General features: G+C 48.2%; 1 protein-coding gene and 1 long non-coding RNA gene across 2 annotated transcripts; one reads left to right on the top strand and one right to left on the bottom strand.

Moving 5' to 3' along the window:
* Positions 1–934: 934 nt before the first annotated feature.
* adamtsl7 (ADAMTS-like 7) lies at positions 935–16,457 on the top strand. The gene is given in 13 exon segments (XM_048996632.1): positions 935–1,162; positions 5,002–5,191; positions 5,460–5,635; positions 5,822–5,930; positions 6,933–7,136; positions 8,619–8,748; positions 9,103–9,310; positions 10,797–10,970; positions 14,985–15,158; positions 15,514–15,636; positions 15,638–15,694; positions 15,786–15,930; positions 16,045–16,457. Coding segments are annotated over 13 exon segments (1,935 nt in total). The 5' UTR covers positions 935–1,051; the 3' UTR covers positions 16,179–16,457.
* Positions 9,573–10,580, bottom strand: LOC125720768 (uncharacterized). The gene is made up of 3 exons (XR_007385570.1): positions 10,546–10,580; positions 10,040–10,108; positions 9,573–9,678 (listed from the first exon to the last, which is right to left on the bottom strand). It is a non-coding gene; the product is annotated as an uncharacterized LOC125720768 (long non-coding RNA).
* Positions 16,458–16,562: the final 105 nt, after the last annotated feature.

Raw genomic sequence — 16,562 nt, 5'->3', positions numbered from 1 at the left:
GAACTCCGTAGAGCAGGTGGCAGTGTGCGTGTCACACACAACAGGCCTGTAATAATAATCGGTACCACCTGGACTCACTAGGGCCTGTAGTTTTCAACACCTCCCCAAAACTCCAGCTATTTAAGGGGTGTTGCCTCTACAGATGTTTCCAGGTGTGTTTGAGTGGGGGGGGGGTATCTGGGTGGTTGACGGGGCTGGGAACCTCTCCTCTGTTCGTATTGAATCCTCAGGCACCTTGGAGTTTACAGAGACCTACAATTTAACACCACTGCATAGTTACTCCCTATCCACCTTCCGGCCTTAGAGGTTAATCACTGCTGACTCTTTTTAATGAAACTGGGAATGTTCGGTTTGAGGCTGGTGTGCAGCTCTTTGGTTATTCGTGGGCTCAGGTCTCAGCCCTGGGCAGGCACTTATTAGGTGGATGACGATTTGGGTGCGGAAGCTCTGGGGCAGTTGGGGCACCTGTGCGTCTGGCCCCTTCCTCTTCGTCCGTCCCTCTTCCTCCTCCTGCACGCAGGAGACTACGGAGAGCGAGACGAAACGAGCGCGGATCTCAGGAGTGGGAAACCAAGTGGTACCGCTTTCCATTTCGTTTGCAGTAGATTGAGCAGTCATTTTTAAATAAGTACTTTCGGGAAGAGTGTAACAATTTTCTCTGCCAACTGTCGGGGTGGGGGGGGGGTACAGGAATTTAAACGCTAATAAAAGAAAAATTATACAGGCAGGGGACGAGAGGGGGAGCCAAACAAAAGGGATTAAAACAGAAAGAAATAACTGCCTGGTGTGGAGGGGGGAAAGGGTGTGTGTGTGTACATGGATGTGTGAGACGGGGCAGAGAGGATCTATGCAAGACCCAGGTCAGGGCTGTAGGAATGGGGGTGCATGGGAGGGGGCGGAGAAGGAGGTGGTTATCAGACTCATAAGCAGGGGGGCGGGGCACTACTGACACGCTTCCAACATTGCTGGATGAAAACATCTCCAGACCTGAGTGGAGGGCTGTTCTTCTCCAGAAGGACAGACGGCACAACGCCCTTCCCTGGTCTCCCAGATGGGTTCCCAGCAGCTGTGGCCCCTTTGGCTGGTCCTGCTTCTCAGCGTGTCCAGCCTGACCCCTTCAGCCCTGCCACACAAGCCCGAAGGACCAAGCCCCCCCAGAGAGGTAGGCTCGGTGAGTTAGCGGGGGTCACCGCTGTCGTACGCAAGCGGCCACAGGTGACAGTTATCTTCGGGGAACGGGACAAGGCTTTCTCGCTCAACGCCATCGTCTTCTGAAGTTCTTCCAGCCAGGAATGGAGAAGAAATGGTTACAGGATTGGTTAGATTTGAAAGTAATTTTATCGAAGTTCTGTTGTTATAGGCTCATGTTAGTGTGTTTCAATTGCATGGTTAGATTGGTAAAGGGTTTATTTTTGGTGGTTCAACAAAAGGCGGGTGGGGGCAGCGGTCACTGCATCTAGTATCTCTGTAAATTGGAGACGGGTGTTAGATGAACAAGACTTGAGGTTATAGAGTTTTGACGCCCTGGGCATTTGCAAGTTTGTTCCGGGCTGTTCCATGACTATGCTCTTCTTTTCCCCATAGCAAATGGATATGATTTAGGCTTTGACTTTCATGGTGAGGTTTTTAAAGGCTAATAATGCACAGCAAGCAGGAGGAACGTAAGGAAGAGGTGAAGAAAATCCCACCATGTTTCTGTTTATTAAGGGAAATTGCGGTTACCGTTCTAAAGCCCGTTAATACCGCCGGGGAGAATGAAGAGTGATGTAGAGGCAGCAGAGGAGCCAGGCGATCCTTTGGTGAGCTGCAGGGATTTAAGGGGGCTTAGCTGAAATATAAGGTGAATTTTGCGCTGGGAATCTAACCTCCCCGGCATTCTGAGGGATCAGGCTTTTATGACTGCAGAGTGTAAATGGGGCCGCACGCCCTGCACGGGATTCGCTTACTATATGTGCACATTTTAACGTTTTCATTGTGTGTGACGCGTGATGTGTAGCAAACCCTTTGTGAATGTAAGCTTGTACTGCGGGTTTCTTATTGGGTGTTTTTCGTCGCTTAATTCCGCATCTTCCGCGTCCCATACGATTGGCTTTTTTCCCAGCCAAACGCTTAATTATCTGTGACCGAATTGCTGATTTAACAAACTCTGCTATTCGAATCAAGTTCAACTCTCCCCCCTATATATTTATTTGACACTTTTCCCACTATTACTTTGCCTGAAACGCATTCAGTTTGACACAGTTTCACAAATTATGAAGCAGTATTTCCCGGGTTACTCTGAACGCGATTTAAATTGTGCATTTTATTCAATCTCTTCCATAATCAGAGCTAATTAATTAAGCCCCAGGCTGGAATAAAATGCAGCATGCAGCAAAGTGAGGGATTAGCGAGGGGCTGTTTCGAAGCCTCCCTATGCTTCGAGCGCCGGGAGACTGAAACGCTGCCAGTCAGGTGTGTAATAGGGATGTGCGGATCGATACTGAAGTATCGATTCTTTCGATCTGAATGATTTAATTTGTAGAATCGATCCTAACGTTAAAATATGATTTCTTTTTCCCACTTGGTTATTTGAACGATTGTCTTGCTATAGGGAGCAGGACATGAAATATGAACTGAGTGCCGCCCATAAGGGATGAGAAAGGGAAAGACTTTAAGCGGCCTATATTTACAGTAGTGACCAGGCAAATGGAAGGATCGATCCGCCGGGACACCCCGCCGTGCGGGTGATGGCGATAGGAGGGTGGTGGGTTAACCGTAAAACGACCAGAAGGGCAACATAAATATTTATAACATAAATATAAAAAGTTTAAGCCTTTTTTTGTCGTATGTTCAAAGTGTAACAGGTTCTTCCTTGGATCCCGCTTTGTGCCAAATAGAAGACAAATACAGCAAATGATGGTAAATGAATAATAAAAAAATAACGACCGGAACCACCATGGACCAAAGAGGTGAACTGTGTGGAAACTTGTGATTAAAGTGTCTTGGGGACATATAATCAGAACGTATTAAATGAGTTTGTATCGCATTGTAGCTTCAGGTCCGACAGGTACTTTAATCGCACTAATTTTATATTGGCTAATGTTTGAAATGGCAAAAAAATGTATAAAAGAAAATTGTAGTTCGGTTTAAAAATGGAATTGGGCTGTTAAGCTTTCCCTAGTGGTTCTCAGCCAAAGTAAAGACAACAGTGAACCAACTGTTTCCTTGTTTTATTAAAATGTGCTTTTCTGCACATACTGTGACTTGGGGCAGAGTACATGTGCAGGTTGTGAGTTATAAGTTCGGATTTCGCTGCCGTTGCTTTGCTAAGCCAGGGTTGTGTTTGCGTTAGCATCAGTGAATAACAGGATGACCGACAAACTGGGAAAAAATGTGGGGCATCTAGCCAATAAACAGTTAGGGATATTCTGGTCACCGCGGTTTCTTTTCCCCGCACTGGTATGACGCTTCCTTTACCGTCAGAGATGCGCGTCTCGCAGCCACAGAGGAAAGTGGCCGGACTTGGTTTACTGAGGGCAGACAGTCTGCCTCTGGACTGCGGCAGCCGCTGATGCTAGATGAAATTCCTTTTCGTGAGGCGCTTATTTTGGTTTTGCAATTGAGGTTTCAAATCCCACCTTCGCCCTGTATGAATGGCGTTTAGGGGCAGTGTGTGGCTTGGTGGGTTAGACTCTGTCTGTGACCAGAAGGTTGCTGGTTCAAATCCTGTGGTCTGTAGAGTAAGTACACCGTTGTGCCCTTAAGCAAGGCCCAAATCCCCCAGATGACTCTGCTTTCTCAGATGTCTGTTGTTTTGTATAAAAGCACATGATAAATAATATGTGTACATGAGTTTGCATGTTTTTCACACACTTCCATTATTTCCCACAGTCCTAAGACATGCAGTTAGATAAATCGTATCACTAAATTTCCAATAGTGTGTGATTATTGGTTTTGTCCCTAAGACTAGACTGGCTTCCCATCTGGGGTGTACCCTAGTCCTGGTTGTAGGCTGCTTCAGGAAAAACTCCGGACTCACTCATGACCCTGAACTTGATCAATACATAGAAATGTATTTAACTACTAATTCTCTTTTTTTATGCACCTACATTTTATATATAAAATTCAAATCAAGAGGCAGACCCATTTGTAAAGGTTGCAGTGTGTATTTTAAAAATATGACGTATAAGTCTACATTTACTGCAAGTCCACAGTCCATCTGATTCCCACACTGGAGGGTAAATTATCAGGAAGGAAAAACAAGAACACCCAAAAGTCTGCTGGGACCAGAATTCTATATGCACTGGAAGTCGTCACCATAAAATACAATTTATTTCCCAGCTTAGAAATAAATGTTGTCGATTTCCATCCATCCATCCATTTTCCAAACCGCTTTTCCTACTGGGTCGCGGGCACGAGGCAGGGAACAACCCAGGATGGGGGGCCAGCCCATCACAGGGCACACTCACACACCATTCACTCACACATGCATACCTAGGTGCAATTTAGCAACTCCAATTAGCCTCAGCATGTTTTTGGACTGTGGGGGGAAACCGGAGTACCCGGAGGTATGTCTGGTCTGCATGAGTGATGATTCTGTTTAACAAGAAAGGAATTAAAATATTAAAATTAATGTAAATAACTAATATCACAGAATGCAACTAGAGGTATTTCTTCTGATATTTTTTCCACTCGCTCTTTAGCGCCCCCTACCCAGCTGGTGCCCTGTAGGGTGGGGCTGCCCTGGCTCCATGTCCCAGCTCGGGGGTAGGGGTGAGGGGTCACATGTACGCCTCCGGTCATTTGCTCTAACTGATTCCTCAGTTTCCGCCCTGATCCCACATCCAGGTATATTTGCTAGATCTTTTGAAAGGTAAAAAAAAAAAAAAACACCAATGAAACGTGTTTTGCCAAAGCTGCAATAAATGCATGTTTTTAAAATCATAGTAAACGTAAAGGTTTGTGCGATGCTGTGTTGTCCCTCCGGTGGCCTGCTGTCCTCACCCGCTCGTCTCCCGTTAGGACCCGGGCTGTGAGGCGTACCAAAGGGACGTCTGTGGGGTGTGTGCGGGTAACGGCTCGTCCTGCACTGTCATCAGCGGCACCTTCTCCCACTCCTTCCTCTCCATCGGCTATCACAAGTTCCTGGAGATTCCAGCCGGAGCCCAGCGCATTAAGGTGGAAGAGACCCCCAAGAGCAGGAACTACCTGGGTAAGTCATCTTCTCACCTGCTCTCCAGGTCCTCCTCACTTCCATATACCTTTTGCCTCTTAGTAATGAAAAGCCTTTTAGCTTAATTAGGAATTCAGCCTAACGCTACAAAAACAACCTGTTATTTATATAGTATGAAATGTTTGCCAGTGCAGTCTTTTCTAATTTAAAGCCAAACCTCTAACTCCGTGAAATATAAACGACGTCCTCGCTGGGACCTGGTTTATGAGCTTTAATAAAGGTACCGCCGTTTTCCTGTGTACTTCAGCAATACGCACCAGCACGGGTGACTCCGTGATTAACGGGAAGTGGGCCATCGACAGACCGGGCGTGTTCTTTGCTGCGGGGACCCAGCTGGCATATCGGCGACCCAACGAGATACGCAGCAAACTGGGAGAGCTGATCACGGCGCCGGGACCCATTTCCGAAGACCTGCATGTATTTGTGAGTGCATTTATTCATTCGGTCATTGGCCTGTTTATGCGTGTGTATCGCACCCGTACCCTGGGGTCAAATTGACCCCAAAGGTACATGTCAGGTGGCATTTCTCATAGTAACATAATTATTGTAGGAGTGTGTAAGATCTGAGTATCACCAAGGAGAAACTGACCCTCTGTTCTGTCACACCAGATAATCTACCAGCAGCCGAACCCCAGCATTCATTACGAGTATCTCCTCCCAAGAGAAGATGGCGTCCTCGGCACGCAGGAGGTCCCACTCTCTGGCAACCTGCCTGTCGGTGTGTTTAGGTCTCATGTATTTTTTTTTCTTTTTTTCATTCAAACCAGGAAATCAGCCAAATGTTTCGGCTAACAGGAGCTTTGTGTTATAGCTGTTACACTGAATTAATTCCAGTTCAGTTTGCCTTGCAGTGTACCCTGTGCATTCTGGGAGTACGCTCCTGGTTTGGCACAGTCCTGCACTGGACAAGCACCTGTGGGTGGATGGGTGGGTGGGTGGGTGGATGAATAGATCCACTGGACAAACACTTATGGGTGGATGGATGGATGGATCTTTTTAAAAAAAAATGTGATAAAGAAAAAGTATTTTCAAATGTTATTACGTGTAAATTGCAGCTTCATTATTTTCTGAAAGTGTGCACATAATTACCAGATAAACTTGTTAGTAGGCATCTTTCATTCATTCGCTTTCATTTAAAAACCCGATGGATTTAGTGCGGGAAGGGACCATCTCGGCGGATTGGCACGCGGCCACGGTGGTGCTCGGTTCAGATCCCAGACCTCCCACATTTTACTGCAGCTTGTGTTCCCTGACAGGCCAGCGTCCCAGTTTAAAACACGCCACGCTTTCGCGACCTTGCTGCTTCTTCTGCTGTATGCAACACATGTATTTATCAGGGCGGATATGTGAGCGTACGTGAAATCTGCAGTGAGCAAAGACCAGACCTGAGACTCCTAGGGGTAAACCGCCATGTGTGAAAATTTCACCACATATAGACAAGGTCATTCTGAGTGCTATTGGAGACATTTTGCCGTGGGGCAGAATGTCAGATGATATACATATGTTCTGGAATGTTCTTGCATGGTCCCTGTAGAAAAGGCCTTCAGTCCTGTAGGGTGGTCACAGATCTGTGATCAACCGTCATTTTATACGGCGGAACTCACTAGACAGTCAAAAGAAGTTTGAATATAAATGTCTCTTGGTGAAACTATACATAAAAATAACCATGAAGTCATTATCGCCGTGTCTGTCATTGGACTCTCTCTTCCTCCCCCATCAGAGCCTCCAGGCCTGAACCCAGTAGACGAGCAAAGCCTTGTTCCTCCTGACGCCAATGAGAAAGAAATCCACCCCAATCAGGTTCCCTCCGAAGCCGCCTCTCCTACCAGCGATGGCAGTAACGGCCAGCTCCACCCTGACCCGCTCCCCCCATATGGATGGAGACCCATCGGAACCACAACTTGCAGCGCCACCTGCGGGACGGGTAAGACTTTGTCCCGAACGACGTGGAGCCCTAGGCGTCCGGTTTCCCGATGCATGCTATAGTGCGCTATATCCCCAGCTACTGCCAATTTAAAGTTACAGCTACGTTAGCATCAATACTACAGCTACGTTAGCATCAATGCTACAGCTACATTGGTGTCAGTCATCGTTTTGTAATACTTTCCATGATGCTTCCCCTTTGGGCGGTAACAGAGCAAACAGGCCTGCCCCCAGCAGCATGACAGTGTGCCCCCCACCCGCGCAAAGTCTTCACCCAGATGTCCACCCTCTCGTGCTGACAGGGGTGTTCCCACGGAAACTTGTAGACTAAAACCCCTCATTTTAAAAAGTGGGAAAACCCCTCATTTTAAAGAGTGGGAAACCCCTCATTTTAAAGAGTGGCATCACGACTCGCCCAGCGAATCCCCTTCTCATAAAGCTATTTTATGCTTCAAGTTTATAGATTATATGTAAAGTCTATGTATTATATTACCAAGGGAGCCAACTGTCAGCTCACATCATGTGTTTTGTGCCACAGAGGATGATTCATGTATTAGTGAATAAGGAGCAACAGCTTATCTTTTCTGACTTGTCAGGCATCTGCTCGTGCGTTTACCTGATCTGGGATCTGTGAGGTGTTAAACCACAATTTAGTTAGTTTAGTGACACCTGACACTTCAGTCACCGTCGAACAGCAGTTAGTTTATATAATCTGCAATGTGCTTCCCTGCAAGGCGCTATGCAGTCAGTAACATATGAACAGGGTAAGCAGTTTATACGGGTATCATTTAAACGTCTGCCAGGCGCTGCGAAAGCTCAGTGACACTCACAGTTGGAAACTACTCAGTCTCCAAAAATCCAGCCTGAATCCCAGGGCCAAAATCCAAAACCACTTTTACTCTGACATAGTTATTAGTAAGATGAGTTAGTAGACGATTCATCTCTTACACATGAATTTGGAACCACTGAATCACCAGAGTGATAGGCTGGATGGGATACCGCATCGCGTGGATGGCTCCTTCCCGACCAGTAGGAGGCGCTGTTGCTGCATACGGATGGACATGCTTTTTTTTAGACGTTGCGCTGCGCTGGAGCGATGCGGGACGCTGTGTTACTGCAGGCTCTCCGTAAATCTCCAGTTATTGCCCCGATGGACATGTAAGACCGTTCGATTTCAGGAAAGCAGAACCTCCGAGAGCAAAGCAAGCGGGATAAGACGAGCTGTGCTATGGCTACGCTGGAAGTCAAATGTTGGTCAAATTGGGAAAAAATGTTGGTAGCGGCATTAAAACTAAGCGGGAAAAATAAAATGTTACGAGATATTGAGATGTTCCTGGTGGTGGGGGAGGAGCTGGAGGTATATAATATAATACTGTGATTGGTTCATGGTTGCCCAGCCTTGGCGTGGGCCAAGCTCCTGACTAGCTGGGCCGAGATGGGCCTTGAAAGCACCATGGTCTCTCTGTCTCCCTCCCCCCACCAGGCCGCCGGCAGGTTGTATTCGGCTGTGTAGAGCATCCGACCCAAACGACGGTTCCGGCGGACTTCTGCGAAAGCGCCCAGGATCCCATGCCCCAGGAGGAAGAGTGTAACGCACAGCCCTGCCCCGCCTTGTAAGTGGGTGTTATAGCTCAGTCACTCCATCTAGAACAGTGTTTCTCAACCCGGTCCTTGGGGATCCCCAGACAGTCCACATTTTTGTTCCCTCCCAGCTCCCAACACAGCTGCATCAGGCTTTCGGTGTTCTTGATTGGTTGGTTTGTTAATCATTGCACACTGGGAGCTGGGAGGGAGCAAAAATGTGGACTGCTGGGGGTCCCCGAGGACCGGGTTAAGAAACACTGATCTAGACAAACATTTTTTGTCGTTTCACTGCTTCAGGGCTACGTTTTCTTTAATCCGTTAGCATTTTATTGTAGCTGTAATGTGCATCTGTGACGCATCCCTGCCCCCCCACCCCCGGGCAGCTGGGACGTGGGCGAGTGGTCCGAGTGCAGCAAGACGTGCGGCCCCGGACTGCAGCACCGGCAGGTCCTGTGCCGGCAGCCGCTCGGGAACCTCAGTGCCGCCTCTGTGGCACTGCGCCACTGCGGCCACCTGGACCAGCCCGAGACCGTCGTCTCCTGCCAGCTGAAGATCTGCAGTGAGTGGCAAGTCCGCTCTGAGTGGACTTCGGTTTGTATTCGCCAGGGAACCTCAGACACTATAAGCACGCCCCTCCCCACATCATCCTTGCTGTCTGTCCCTGCTGGTCCCTCCCCAGGCCGGCTTATGTTAAGCTGGATCCAGCTGAAGCCTCACAAATCATGTGTCCCCAGTTTACGTGTGTGCTGTACCTGTATTTACGTGTGTGCTGAACCTGTATTTACGTGTGTGCTGTACCTGTATGTACGTGCGTGCTGTACCTGTATGTACGTGCGTGCTGTACCTGTATGTACGTGCGTGCTGTACCTGTATTTACGTGCGTGCTGTACCTGTATGTACGTGCGTGCTGTACCTGTATGTACGTGCGTGCTGTACCTGTATGTACGTGCGTGCTGTACCTGTATGTACGTGCGTGCTGTACCTGTAGTTACGTACGTGCGTGCTGTACCTGTAGTTACGTACGTGCGTGCTGTACCTGTAGTTACGTACGTGCGTGCTGTACCTGTAGTTACGTACGTGCGTGCTGTACCTGTATGTACGTGCGTGCTGTACCTGTATGTACGTGCGTGCTGTACCTGTATGTACGTGCGTGCTGTACCTGTATGTACGTGCGTGCTGTACCTGTATGTACGTGCGTGCTGTACCTGTATGTATGTGTGTGCTGTACCTGTATGTACGTGCGTGCTGTACCTGTATGTACGTGCGTGCTGTACCTGTATGTACGTGTGTGATGTACCTGTATTTACGTGTGTGCTGTACCTGTATGTATGTGCGTGCTGTACCTGTATGTACGTGCGTGCTGTACCTGTATGTATGTGTGTGCTGTACCTGTATGTACGTGTGTGCTGTACCTGTATGTACGTGTGTGCTGTACCTGTATGTATGTGTGTGCTGTACCTGTATTTACGTGTGTGCTGTACCTGTATTTACGTGTGTGCTGTACCTGTATGTACGTGCGTGCTGTACCTGTATGTACGTGCGTGCTGTACCTGTATGTACGTGCATGCTGTACCTGTATGTACGTGCGTGCTGTACCTGTATGTACGTGTGTGCTGTACCTGTATTTACGTGCGTGCTGTACCTGTATGTACGTGCGTGCTGTACCTGTATGTACGTGCGTGCTGTACCTGTATGTACGTGCGTGCTGTACCTGTATTTACGTGCGTGCTGTACCTGTATTTACGTGCGTGCTGTACCTGTATGTACGTGCGTGCTGTACCTGTATGTACGTGCGTGCTGTACCTGTATGTATGTGCGTGCTGTACCTGTCTGAACGAAGCTGCCATCGTTTTTTTATAGCCTGTATTCAGGGCGATAGTTACAGATTCTGGGCCCCTTCTGCGCCCCCCCCCCCCCCCCATCCACTTTTACATATAAATTTACATATTCAAGAGCCCCTGGAAATTGCTGGACCCCCTGAATCTGCCAGTGTATCCAAACCCCTAGTACACCCCATGCGTGAATTACATTTGTTTGCTGTATTTTGTTTCACTGCACTGGCTCCTCCCCCTCCCAGTGCTCCGTGCCATGCGGGGTCGGCCAGCGCACCCGGGACGTCCGCTGCGTGGACAACCTGGGGGACGTGGTGGTGGACGAGGAGTGTAACATGAACCTGCGGCCCGATGACGTGCAGAACTGCGACACGGGGCCCTGCACCCGCAGCTGGTTCTTCAGTCCCTGGAGTGAGAGGGTGAGGCGGAAGGCGCCTGCCGGCCCAGTGTGATGAGCTCTGTCAGACGGTACATGGCTTCCTGCTTGGGGACGAGGCTGGACGCCGAAATGCCAGTAGGCTGGAGCTGCCGGTGACGCTGTGAACACTATAGAGGCACAGCCTGTCCAGGCTTCACAGATCCTTAACAAGAACCTGGATCCTCTGATGGGCAGCTACTCGCTCCAATTAAATGTATGTAATTAGGGTGAGCAGGTAATCCGTGTCAGGACGGATACTTTGAGCTACTTCAGGTTTTACAAACTGCTTTAAAATTGAAAGGCTCTTGTGTTTGGCTAAGTAGTTCAGTTCCTCTTGAGCTTTGACTGGTTTGTTTCCTTGATTGAAAGATTCATCCAGCTGTTTCACATCAACATTAGTGACACATGCATGATTATAGGAGACTGACCAATCGGCACGCAGCAAGAACTCGGTGCTAAAGTGAAATCCGGGTCTATTTGATTGAGTCGCTAGTTTATAAATCCTGTCCCAGCTCAAAGTGTCTTTCCTGACATGGAGTATCTGGTCACCCTAATGTAATGGTACAATGGGATTACAGTATTAGAGAGAGAGAATTTAATTTCCTGAGTGCAGGGGGCAGCCCGTTAGGCACAGGGGGAGGGACACGGAATCGTCATGGTTTCCATAGGCAGCGGAGTTGTCGTCATGGTTTCCATAAGCAGCAGAGTTGTCGTCATGGTTTCCATAAGCAGCAGAGTTGTCGTCGTGGTTTCCATAGGCACCGGAGTTGTCGTCGTGGTTTCCATAGGCACCGGAGTTATCGTCGTGGTTTCCATAGGCACCGGAGTTGTCGTCGTGGTTTCCATAGGCACCGGAGTTGTCGTCGTGGTTTCCATAGGCACCGGAGTTGTCGTCATGGTTTCCATAAGCACTGAGAATCTTAGCCTGGAAGCTTAAACTCACAATGGCCAGAATAGATTTACCAGGATCACTGTGGGGAGACACAACTAAAATCTAGGTTTTATGGGCCGATGGGAAAGCGAACTGGAACGATATTCCAAAACCAGAGGTTCACCAGTGTATTTAGATATAAGAACTGAAGGGGGCGCTGTAAGCCAAAGAAAGTGGTTGGCTGTGGTCGTTTTGACGAGTGTCTACATTTTAGGAGCGAATAAAATGCTTGATATTGTGGCCAAAGTGTTAATATAGGCAGCAGAAGCTGGATTCTGGCTGGAAGCTGAGATGGGGCTGAATGTCGATGGACGCACTTATGTCGTAAAGCTCAGATAGACCCGGGGTGGGATTGTGCTGCATATAAAAATTTCATAGCTTAGAGAATTTATTCATGAAGGACAAATTCTACTGGGCTGGGTAGTTGAAGGATAAACTCCCTAAGGGCTAAATCCCAGGAATTAAATTTATCCGTGTTTTATGTAGCGACATCAGAGGAAATCAGCTTAGGTGATACAGGTGTGCTGGCTGGTATCTGCCCAGTGTGAACCCTCTGAAATGATTTTACTAGTCTGACCTGTAATTTGTAACTAGTGCAGTAGATATACAGGCAGAAAAGCTGAATGACTTTTAAAACAGGATCATAAGACTTAGTAAAGACATCCCTGTATCTTCTGAACATTTGTGTTTTCCTGTAACTTAGCTGTTGTAAAACTACTGAATCGGAGGCCATCTGCATGACTTTGGTTTGTTATTTCTGTGAATCGATAGCAGAGTGTCTCAGTGGACCGTCACCTCACACCTCCAGTCATTTGGGATAATCAACATTTCTAAGGGCATTTTCCCACCTATAGTTTGGTATCTCTGGTCTAAGTCAGGTGATGAGTTTGTAATCTTGGAGCATTTTCCTCTCGGTTGGGTTTGCTTTCACAAAGAGAAAAATCCCAGCGAAGCAACAATGTACCACTACTAACCACGTGATAACGTTCGTTCTGCTTATTGGTCAGATGTGTCCCTGGCGAGAGCAAGAAAGTAAGTATAGGAAGAAGGTCCTGTGTCCTGGGCTATGGAGTAAATACAGGAAGAAGGTCCTGTGTCCTGGGCTATGCAGTAAATACAGGAAGAAGGTCCTGTGTCCTGGGCTATGCAGTTAATGCAGGAAGAAAGTCTTGTGTCCTGGGCTGTTGCATATTTCCGTGCAGCCCTGTGCCCTGCTCTGTTTTTTGATGGGCTTCAGGCCTCCCTGTGACCTGAGCACAGAAATGACGGTAAAACAGAATTAAGCATAACAGGCAGGTCCACAGTCAGATGTGGACCAACGTGGTAATTTGTTGCGAGCCGGGGGCAGAATGAGCCCTGGAAGATTTGCTTAGCCTAGCTGTTCTGAGAACCATGATCTCAGTTTGAGATCCGTCGGCCACATTAGGCTAAACCCCAAATGTCATGAGTGCCAGCGGTGATTAATCACACCCTGCTTGTTTCCTTCTAATATGGCTAGCAGCTGTGTGTCTTCAACATACGCCCCGCTAGGGGGCAGTGTTGTCATCCTCCTGTTCCCTGATGATGTTAACTCCTCCCTTGTCCCAAACCCACGGACGCACAGAGTTCATGTTAATTTCTCTAGTAATTTACGATGGTCGGACCTAAAGGCAACTCAGATAATCAGCAGATATATTGGCTGTTTTTCACATCTATGAATAAAAATTGCTTTGATTCTAGTATTTTAGATCTTCAGTATTATACTAAATTGGGAAATAGGGGCTGGAACAGACAGAGAATGGGCAGAAAATGTAAAGAAAATGACAGGAATTGCTGGGGCGGGGGATGCTTGGTAGAGAAGTGGGGGCGCCATGGGGGGTTTGGGAGGAGCGACAACAGTCTTTAGTGACTTCCTGGGAAAGGAAGGAACCACTATCCTTCAGTTTTGAGGAAAAGTATCTGGAAGGCAAAAGTGCTGGTCCTGATAAGCAGCAGATGGAAAGTCTGTTTTAAAGAGTGCTGGGACCAGGTCGTCTATGCAAGGTGTCTTACTGGGCAGTGCTTCCCAACCCGGTCCTCGGGGACCCCTAGACAGTGCATTTCTTTGCTCCCTGCCAGACAGTCCACATTTTTGCTCCCTCCCCGCTCCCTGACAGACAGTCCACATTTTTGCTCCCTCACAGCTCCCTGCCAGACGGTCCACATTTTTGCTCCCTCCCAGCTCCCTGTCAGATAGTCCACATTTTTGCTCCCTCCCAGCTCCCTGTCAGATAGTCCACATTTTTGCTCCCACCTAGCTCCCTGCCAGACAGTCCACATTTTTGCTCCCTGCCAGACAGTCCACATTTTTGCTCCAAAAACATGGATAGTCTGAAGGTCCCTGAAGACCGAACTAGGAATTCCTTCTTTTAATTCCCTTAGATGGGAGTTAACATTTTACTCTATAACAGAGTTTTTACTCGGAAACCGGAGGCTTTTGTTTTTAGACTTTTTATCAAAAGCTAATCTTAAGCATCATATTTACATTGTTTTGTTTGTAGCGTTTTATAATAATTTATGAAGTTTTTGCCTATTTGATTTTCTGTTTTCTTATTGCCATGAATACAGCCCTAGTTTGCTGCCATCACGGATGGAAGCAAACTGGTTTGTATCAGATCTGCTAATTTTCTAGCAGTTTTAGTCACCTAGTTGTGACATTCTTTGAAATCACTACCTGACAAGAATGACCCAGATGGGCTGAATGGCTGATCCTCATTTTTATGGGTCTAAGTGCAAATGATGCCGCATCCTAGCTGTTACATTTGTTATTGATTGAGTGACATTCTGCCTGATGCTAGATATTTTCGCTGCAAGGCAAAGCATATACGATGGAGAGAGATGTTATGTTCTCTCTCTACATACCGGGGTGGGCAACTCTGTTTTTAATTATGCTTTATATTATCGTCTTGGTCTTAATTAATTTCCCCTGGTGTTTCAGGGACTATTTTACACAGATTCTAAGAAATGCAGGGTGGGAGTCGTTAGCTCCTGGTCTTGAGGATGTAGATGCATTTGGCGGATGGGGGCTGCCTGCTGACTGCCATCTTTGTTTTTGGGCGGGACCAGTGCTCAACGGAGTGTGGCGAGGGCAGCCGAAGTCGCTCGGTGGTGTGCCTGACCAATCACATCAGCAGCCTGCCCCTGGACAGCTGCGGGGACGAGAGGCCGGAGGAGCGCACCTCCTGCCATATGGGGCCATGTCAGAATAAGCCAGAGTGGTACACCGGACCCTGGGGGCAGGTGAGCGCGGCGCCCTCCAGTGGCGGGAGGGGAATCGCGTGTCCCGGAGGCTCATTGGACAGTAAGATGACCTCACACCTCCATGTGGTTTCGGCCAATTAGCCACCCCTAGTATGTCAGTGTCCTGCAACAGTCAGGTGTCCCAGTTAGGGAAGCCCCTACTGGATAAGCCATTCTGGGAAGAAATATAGCATGGATGCATGACTGCCGACTGGATGATTGCTTCTCCATCCTCGAAAATTTTATCAGCAACTCGCTTTGCTACTAACTTTACTGTTGCTACCTTTTTACCCGCTGATGTGATCCCACAGTAGCCGGCGTTCCCAGCTCCTGACCACGTGTTGTTTGTCAGTAGTGCTCTTCCGAATGTGGCGACGGGATGCAGAGCCGTCACGTGATCTGCCTGTTGCACGGCGACAGCGGCCTTGAGGTCACCGCCTCCTCCAACTGCAGCCATCTTCCCCGCCCCCCCCGCCAGCCAGCCCTGCCGGCTCAAACAGTGCGGCCCGGCGTGGTACGTCACCGAGTGGAGCGCGGTACGTACCCTCGACCCCTCCGCGCCATCCCACCTCTCCCCACCACCCATAAGTCACAGCAGGAACGATGCCGGCCAATCCCTATTTGCAGTGCTCCCGCTCCTGTGAGGGGGGCTACCGCGTGCGGGAGGTCCGTTGCCTTGGCGACGACATGAATCCAAGCGAGGGGTGCGACCCCTTCATCATGCCGGAGGACCGGGAACAATGCAACGAGCAGCCCTGCACCCCCGAGATCGGTATGGCTCCCTGTTAACGAGCTGCAGTTATACGTTCATTTTTAGTGTTACCTGATAAATGGGCGGGGCTATCAACACCCCAGCTAACGGTCCTCCCTTTCCCCTCCATCACAGACATGAACTGCCAGGATCTATACTACAACTGCAACGTGGTGGTGCAGGCCCGCTTGTGCGTCTACGCCTACTACCGCACGGCCTGCTGCGCGTCCTGCAGGCGCCTCCGCGAATCCCAGAGAACGGGGAGGTGATCCCACCCACACTGCTGCTGCCAACCAATCAGAAGTCAGAGAGCATCACTTCCTAAGGCAGGCTGTTTTTCTACAGCTATCACGTTCGAGCACGGCGATAAGTAAGACCCTGAACATTATTTTCCTCCAGAGATTTTTAAATTTCCTTTTTCTCAATCCAGAGTGACATTTAACTGTCAGTAATATTGCTTTTGAGACTGTTTAATGCACATACTTGGTTATGTATATTTTACAAGGAACCATGAAAATTTTAAGCATTAAAAATATTGCCAAACCAAATTATAACCATTGAGTGAAAGGTTCTATGCAAATTAAGATTTATATTAAAAAGAGGTTTAAAATACATCAACTTTGAAATTTGAACTTTGAAAATTGAAAAACAGA

This window comes from Brienomyrus brachyistius, chromosome 25 (assembly GCF_023856365.1).
Source record: "Brienomyrus brachyistius isolate T26 chromosome 25, BBRACH_0.4, whole genome shotgun sequence".
Taxonomy (NCBI): domain Eukaryota; kingdom Metazoa; phylum Chordata; class Actinopteri; order Osteoglossiformes; family Mormyridae; genus Brienomyrus; species Brienomyrus brachyistius.
Note: the sequence above shows the minus strand (reverse complement) of the source record. Positions and strands in the feature narration are given on the sequence as shown.